The 7,411-nt window shown below is 50.3% G+C and overlaps 4 protein-coding genes across 4 annotated transcripts; 2 read left to right on the top strand and 2 right to left on the bottom strand.

The window, feature by feature from the left end:
- CNBC2140 (hypothetical protein) lies at positions 1–1,332 on the bottom strand (the record flags this gene model as incomplete). Its single annotated transcript, XM_771630.1, has 2 exons — positions 1–531; positions 595–1,332. 2 exons carry the CDS (start codon positions 1,330–1,332, stop codon positions 1–3), a joined length of 1,269 nt encoding a protein of 422 aa, XP_776723.1.
- A 331-nt stretch (positions 1,333–1,663) lies between these two features.
- CNBC2130 (hypothetical protein) lies at positions 1,664–2,329 on the top strand (the record flags this gene model as incomplete). The annotated part of the gene is made up of 3 exons (XM_771629.1): positions 1,664–1,891; positions 1,949–2,080; positions 2,150–2,329. The coding sequence occupies 3 exons, from the start codon at positions 1,664–1,666 to the stop codon at positions 2,327–2,329; spliced, it is 540 nt and encodes a 179-aa protein (XP_776722.1).
- Positions 2,330–3,158: 829 nt separating this feature from the next.
- On the bottom strand, positions 3,159–5,568 carry CNBC2120 (hypothetical protein; the record flags this gene model as incomplete). Its single annotated transcript, XM_771628.1, has 7 exons — positions 3,159–3,522; positions 3,594–4,280; positions 4,329–4,499; positions 4,546–4,859; positions 4,913–5,017; positions 5,073–5,471; positions 5,521–5,568. The coding sequence occupies 7 exons, from the start codon at positions 5,566–5,568 to the stop codon at positions 3,159–3,161; spliced, it is 2,088 nt and encodes a 695-aa protein (XP_776721.1).
- A 108-nt stretch (positions 5,569–5,676) lies between these two features.
- CNBC2110 (hypothetical protein) lies at positions 5,677–6,733 on the top strand (the record flags this gene model as incomplete). The annotated part of the gene is made up of 4 exons (XM_771627.1): positions 5,677–5,919; positions 5,978–6,331; positions 6,388–6,507; positions 6,542–6,733. The coding sequence occupies 4 exons, from the start codon at positions 5,677–5,679 to the stop codon at positions 6,731–6,733; spliced, it is 909 nt and encodes a 302-aa protein (XP_776720.1).
- Positions 6,734–7,411: the final 678 nt, after the last annotated feature.

The following is a 7,411-nucleotide window of genomic DNA, read 5'->3' as shown; positions in this document are numbered from 1 at the left end:
CTACCGTCTGCTCCCTGGCAAAACCTCCTTGCCTCCCCATTCCACACCTTCGAATGACCTCTCTTCTTCACCCTTCACAACCTTGCCATCATCAAACACCCATTCTTCGTGCGCAGAAGAAGGTAAGCCTTCCCCAAACTCTCCAACAGGCTTGCCCAAACCCTTGATACCCAATACTTGCGCACCGTCCTGATCGCCACGCATAAAGAAAATACTTTGCAGGGCATTCACAGCCGCCCGATGTTGAGCCATGGCTTTACTTGACCCGTGCCCCTCGGCGAGCTTGATACCTGAAGGCAAGAATAGGCCAATGAGGAACAGGGGCGCTTGGGAAGCGGTACCAGTGGAAGCGAGTAAGCGTGGTTGGATGAGGGTGTGAGAGGAGGAAGCGGGGACGCCGGCAGCGGACAGGTGGGAGGAGACAACAGAGGAGAGCACTTGCATAGGATTGATGGGGGTGATGAGAGAAGGAAGGTCAAGAGCTCGGGAAAGGAAGTGGGCGTGGGTGAATGCTCGCGCGGCATGGATACCCTACCAAAAAAAAAGAAAGTTAGCGCAAGATGCAGAAACGTTATTATGGGTCATAAGACTTGCTTGTTCTTGGTAGATCAATCCGACGAATGCTCGCACTGCGCTGGCAACCACATCCTCGTGTGTCTCCCTTCGCGCCTGAACGGTAACGTCCTGATCTTCCTGCTTGATGTACTTTCTGAACCTTTTGCCGACGGGCACCTTCAAAGGTCCCTGGGCAGCCTCGCCCCTAGTATCTCTCCAGTTCCTCTCTGCAACCGCAGTCTTGCTCCATCTAACAGCAACACCCGCACTGCTGGAACCAGCACCTAATCCTGGTAAACCAGTGTTACCACCACCCTGGACAGCGACACCAAGCGAACGAGCGACGGAGAGACACGACGCCGGGCCGACGTAGGCGGTGACGGCTTGTTGGAGAGGTTTTGTAGGGAGGTACGGATAAATGGTGGAGAGGTGCTCCGAGGCGAAAAGGCCGAGGAGAGAGTTACCGAGGGTCGCAAGGAGCTCGTTGGTTTCCTTCGTTGCCGGAGCGGCGCTTCCCGGGCCGGCTTGGAGCTCGCTGTCCTGTTGTGCGGCGGGGACGAAGGAGGGATGTGTGAGACATGTTACGAGGGCGGACTGGAGGGCGGGGGACGGCCTGAGGGAGAGACGGGATGCGAGCGCGGAGAGGGCTGTGGGCGGGGGGACGAGGGAAGGCTCGGGCGGGGCGAGGGAGCGGGAGGCGTGGTGGAAGGCGCGGGGCGGGATGCGCGGGGCGGCCAGTGCGCGGCGGGCGAGGAGGCGGGCGGGGAGGGAGGGCATGGCGGCGGCGTGCTTTTCGGTTGGTGCACGAAGCCCGGAAGACGAAAACAAGAAGTGGACGTTGCGACCAGCGAAAAAGATTGCGTGACGTGGATTATTCCACAGCCATTACTCATCATTCAATCATTACAACCGCATTACAATCTCATTACGACCACCATTACAACCTCACTACAACCTCCCAGCCCACTTTCTAATCCCCATCTGCTCCCGCTAATCCCGACCAATATGACGTGCTCGGCATCTTTGGGAATCGAGGACCGTATTCGTCGTTCAAACCTCCTCCGGCCGAACATTTCTTCATCAGCAAATTAGAATAAATTACCCCGTCATGTCCTTCGCTCGCACTTTCGCCCAACGCTCCCTCCGCACCCTCGCCTCCTCTGCTCGACTCAGAGCTCCCCTCCCCGCCAAAAGGGCCTTCTCCACCGCCCAGCCTCTCAGGATGGTCGTCTCCCAAGCCAGGTATGACGCTGCAAACCGCAAGCCCTCGCAGTGGGCCAAGGACCCCATCGTCACTTACGAGGAGTTGAAGCCCATTACCCAGCAGCCTACTGATGTACGTTTTGTGCTTGACAGCAGGCCGGGCCCTCGCAGTCGCTGACCGTCTGTATAGAATATCCTTTTGGTGGACGTGAGGGAGCCTGACGAGGTCGCTCTTGGGTCTATTCCTTCTGCCGTCAACTTGCCCCTGTCCAAGCTCAAAGAGGCTTTGGACTCCCACTCTAACCCCGGAGACTTCCAAAGGGTACGTCAAACTCTTACAAGCAGCTAGCTGTCCTGGCGCAAATCGTTTAAATGTAACATTTGGATCTAGGAATTCGCCTTCCCCAAGCCTCAGCCCGAGCAGAACATCATCTTTTTCTGCCGTTCTGGCAGGCGTTCCGCTTCTGCGGCCGAGATTGCCAACGATAAGGGCTACAAGAGCGTGAGGAACTATGTCGGAAGCTGGCTGGATTGGTCCAAGCGCGAGAGCCAGGACAAGGACGAGGATTAAAAAAAGCGGTAGCTTATGTCATGTTGTTGGGATCTACATTACTCTGTATCACCAAAAAAAGGCGAGTACACAAAAACCAAAGAATGATCATCATTACGGAATTACGATAGGATGTAATCATGTATATACGTCTCATGAAAAGTCGTCCGAGTCGTCAAACAAATGGACATTTTCTCTTTCCCTCCAACACGGTTAATAAGCCCCTGGCCTGTCTTTGCAATGCCTCTCTCTGAACCACTCAATGATTATCAACCGCACGCTACCGACGATTACCTACTTAAAATCCAGCTCCATATTGAGCGTCGAGGCTGTCGTTGTTGAAGCGGTGGTGAGCCACTCTGAAGATGATGTCAACAAGAAGGAAGGAAATGGTAGAGAGGAGGGCGATCATGATTTTCAATGTCGTTTGAGCAAATTATCCACAAATTTTCTCTCTCTTGCTCCCGTTGCAGCATAGAATGATAAGTCGACAACGAAAAGAGAGAAAAAGGCGGGGCGCGCTTGGACAGAAGAGAACAAACGAGAGCAAGGCCTGATGAGACTGGTTATTGTGGATCAAGGGACGCTAAAAGTCAATCGTCGGGGATGAGGGTATGATCGATATTGTGATGATACCTTGAAAGATGACAACCAATATGACGTATCTACTAAAAACAATCCAGCGAGATAATCATGTCTTTTGCGACATGATGTTTCTTACCCTTTGTTCGTCGGCTTTCAATAAATGTATCATCGCCATCTGCTGATCACAAAGGAATCGTTACATCAAACACATTTTCCAAGATATAGTACAACCATCGTGTCAAATAGCCTGCAGCCATCTCAGACCTCATGCCAGCCTCCATACTCTCACGCCTCCTTTCCTCTCTTCTTCATCCTGGGCCCAATCAAAACCATTCCACCCGTTCCAAACTTCGTGATAACCCAAGCTCTCGAGTTCCCCAGTCACATCCCCTTCCCGTGTGGTTATCACAGGCTGACTTTCGTCCGTCTCCAGCACCGTTTCAGAGACGATGCCTCGTCGCGAAAGAAGCTCGCCAAAGAGGATGATGTGCGAGGGATATGTCTTGCTGAAAGATGCGTAAGAAATGTCATGAAGTTGAGAAGGAGGGTATGGGAAGACGGAAGAAAGGTACTGGACTGGATTGGAGTAAAACCAGTCCTGTTGGGTCCTATGCATCTTCGCATCCACACTGAGATGGACTGTCAGTTTACGAGACTTGTAGTTTACGAGACTTGTATTGTTCAACATGGTAAGACTCACCCCACCGGAGGCTCGCATGTCAAAAACCATCCTTCAATATCCTTGTGCAAATGACTCATCCAAGGCGTACTATGACAAGGCGCCAGGACGGCGAGGCTAGTCACATTCCCTAAATCCCCCCTTCTCAAGATGTTCATCACTTCCACCTGCGCTGCGCCATGGAAAACATTTAGATAGATGAACGGCACGATCCCTGAAAGTAGGATGACGTAAAATGGAACCTTGTCCATGCGCAGATATTGTCGAAATGATCTGACTGGGTAATATGCCCCTAGGACAGTAGGAGTATACGAGATGGAGAAAGACGGGATGGTGTACAGAAGAAGAGGTGGAAGGAGAGGATGAAGGAAGCGCCATTCGGAATGAGGGCTGAGAGAGAAAACGGCGATTGTAAAGGTGATTGCTTTGGCCAGGATTTTCAATCCTTTTGGCTTGTCAAACTTGTTGAGCTGAGCCGGTAAAAGACTGGCGGGTAAAATACACGCAATAAAACCTTTGGCCCACCAGATCCATAGCGGGAAAAGCATGATCGGTAGAGTCTGGACAAGGTGATAGAGGTGGTCTGTCGAGCCGTAAAATGATGAGATATTGACAATAACGTTTTGATAGATGAAAGTGAGTAGGGGAACGTAGAGGCGGCCTGACATCAAGTAATCGATGGCGGTGGACCCAGCCACAGTACAGAGGCTTCAATTGTATCAGTAGGGGGTGGATAACGCGCGATTCAAAACTTACATGCTTGACATGGCTAATGCCGTGGTGCCAATCAAACTCTGCAAACCACTTGATTGGAAGCGACGCCATAAAAGATTTGCACCGAGGAAAGCCCATAGGCTCAACATTGTAGGACGAATGCACAGAGCAAGAGTTGCAAGACAGATGGACAAGACTAGTCTATCTTTGTGCCTGAGTTTTATTAGTACTATCAATGGCATGAGTCCAGATGACTTACTGAGGCGCCTCCACTACGAACGGTGGTGCTCTATCTATGACCACGTAGTCCATGTCGTTCACGCCATAAGAACTCTTGTCAGAATCTTCCACTCTCATGAACTCCTTCTCTCCTCCTTCTGTTTCTCTTCTACTTTTACTTGCTCCTATTGGCTTCAAATTGGTAACATTTTGCAGACCATAGACTTCTGGCACTCCAGGGGCAGGGAAAGGAAAGTAGTATAAGGCCATGAGAGTAAGGAGCGTTTCAGGCGAGGTTGAAAGGGATCGCGGGAGAAGATGGCCATTAAAAAGGGAAGTCAATGACAGAAATAGCTGTTCCGCAAATTAGCAATCATGCTTCGTCCCATTGCGCCGTCTCAACCTACAGCCGTAGGAGCAGATCCGTGCCCAAGAAGCTTTGATGAGAGGCAATAAGTGTAGTAGTCTGTGAGAGCGGCAATGATTATGCCTACAGCGCGAGGTACCATTGTCTAGAGGTGTGCATCAGATATATATACAGAAAATATCCCAGATATGTACACTCACAAGGAACCGACCTCTGTCCAATCCCAATCCCTTCAACACCTCATAGATAACTACAAAGACCCCAGGCCAAGCCCAGCCCCTCATCCTGCCACCGGCTGCCACTGCCACTAATTTACCCCACAGCTTTCCATGCAATTCTGACACGTCTGTATGAGCGAGACTTTCCGCCAAAGGTAGGTCTCGCCATTCCCAAGAGAGGTACCCATACCCAAAGACGTGGTAATGTGCTGGCTCGAGGGCTTGGTAGAATTCGTCCGGCTGGAAGTAAGTATGGGGAAAAGGGAGAGTGAGGAGGGTACGAACTACGAGAGGTGTAAGTAATGCTAAGGGGGCCATTCTTTGGCCTCTTGAGTACTGGATGTGTTGATTATGGCAGTTGGTGCGAGCGAGAGATCCCAGCTGTGACGTTTTGTCGCCAAGACACGAGAAGAAAAAGTGATGATATCACCCATTTTTGCTTATGACGTGCCTTGTGCCTGAAGACTATCGATCGCATGCGTCAAGAAGCCGCAAGCTACGCTATTTACCGATCCTGACGTGAGATGTGAGCTTCTAACTATATATATACCTCGCCTTAGGATACTAGCTTCCCAGCACAGCCAATATGACTTCCCCTCCACTCCCATTCTACCTTCTCAACGCCTTCGCCCCAACTTTCCATTCAGGCAATCAAGCGGCCGTCGTCTTCTTTGACTCGGCTTCCGATCCTCAGTCAACTGATGAACAGTTCATGACATTAGTGGCTAGGGATTTCAACTTTGCTGAAACGGCTTATCTTATCCCACTCGACGGCAATGGTGAGGGCTGCGTTGGGAAGTATGGCTTGAGGTGGTTTACTCCCGAAGAAGTTCGTCCCATCCATGCTCAATGTTTTCATTAGAAGCCAATAAAATCTGTATCTCCAGGAGGTAGCACTTTGCGGACATGCCACATTGGCAGCATCTCAGGCGGTCTTCTCTATCAACCCTGATTTTGAAACCATCGAATTTACCACCCGCTTCTCCGGCGTTCTTACCGCAAGGAAGATCGAAAGCAAACAAGTAGAGATCACCCTTCCCTCATTACCCAAGAATATCCTCGAAGCTTTTGACGGAAAGTCTTCCAAAGAAGATCTCAGGAAGGTGAGCAGTGTCTTTGGAGTAGAGGAGGAAGAGATTGTTGCTGTTTCACCGTTCGCTTTCGGCTCGAGAAGCTCCGTTATTGTTTCTCTGGCTCCCGAAGTTGACTTGGCAAAAGTAGAAGCTTCAGAAGCTAATTTGGTGGGTCAGCCTTGCATTGGGTCGCTTTATCTCACCGATCCACTTGTACCTTGCAGCTGGCCTTTTCCGACGGCATGATCATCGTTACTCAAGTTGCAAGGGAGCAACCAGACGATCAATTGCATATCAATTCCAGAGTTTTTGCTCCGGGACTTGGCGTCATAGAGGATCCTGTGGTAAGCACATTCCACTGGAACACAACTCAATAAGGCGATAAACCCTTACCTTGAAATCGCAGACCGGATCCGCCCATGCCCATCTCACTGGGTACTACGTAAATTCACCATTGACTGCCAAGCTTCTCCCGAAAAAGTTTGCCGACAGCCCGCTCACGACTGTACTCAATGGGACACAGTTGAGCAAAAGAGGAGGAAGACTCATTTGTACATGGGACGACTGTAAAATAAAACTTGTAGGAAAAGCTTGGGAATTTGGTAGAGGTACTCTCAGCACACCTCAAACGTAGCTATGACGGCAGAAGCTTGATGTGGATGCATACAGTAATAATGTCCTTGCCTTCTAATATACAGGGGGGATAACGCATAAGCTGGCCCTTTGACTAGCTGCAGCGTAGCATATTGCAGGATGGTTGCAATATTGGCCGATGCTTACAGGCTTCTGTCATGTTGGATCAAGTGCAAACCACTCGTGTCCTCTAACACCTCTTCGCGATAGCTCGCTTTTCGAATTGACAACTATCACCGCCGCTTTTTCCTTCCCTTTGCGTTATCTTCTTCTTCCTCCTCTTCCTCTGCTTTGGTCAATTCCAGCTCGACCAGCTCTTCCCATTCACGGACTGCTTCCCATCTCTCTCCGCCTGTCGCAAGATCTCGCCAAGCCTCCAGAGCGTATTTCGCATCATCAAACGTGGTTGCTGGGTCGAGAATTGTAGAAGCGAGAACAGATAGCTCGGCCAAATGATAGGTGTGATGAGGAATAAGGGAGGAAATAGTGTTAACTTATCAGAAGTCAGGATGAAGCTTTCAGTGAGATGAAGAATGAGCTCACCGAAATGTTCTAGAGTCCATGTGAGCCATAATGGTTCGATAAATACAAAATCATATGTCTCTCTTTGACAAG

Source organism: Cryptococcus neoformans, chromosome 3 (genome assembly GCF_000149385.1).
Source record: "Cryptococcus neoformans var. neoformans B-3501A chromosome 3, whole genome shotgun sequence".
NCBI lineage: Eukaryota > Fungi > Basidiomycota > Tremellomycetes > Tremellales > Cryptococcaceae > Cryptococcus > Cryptococcus deneoformans.
This window is presented reverse-complemented; position numbering and strand designations above follow the sequence as displayed.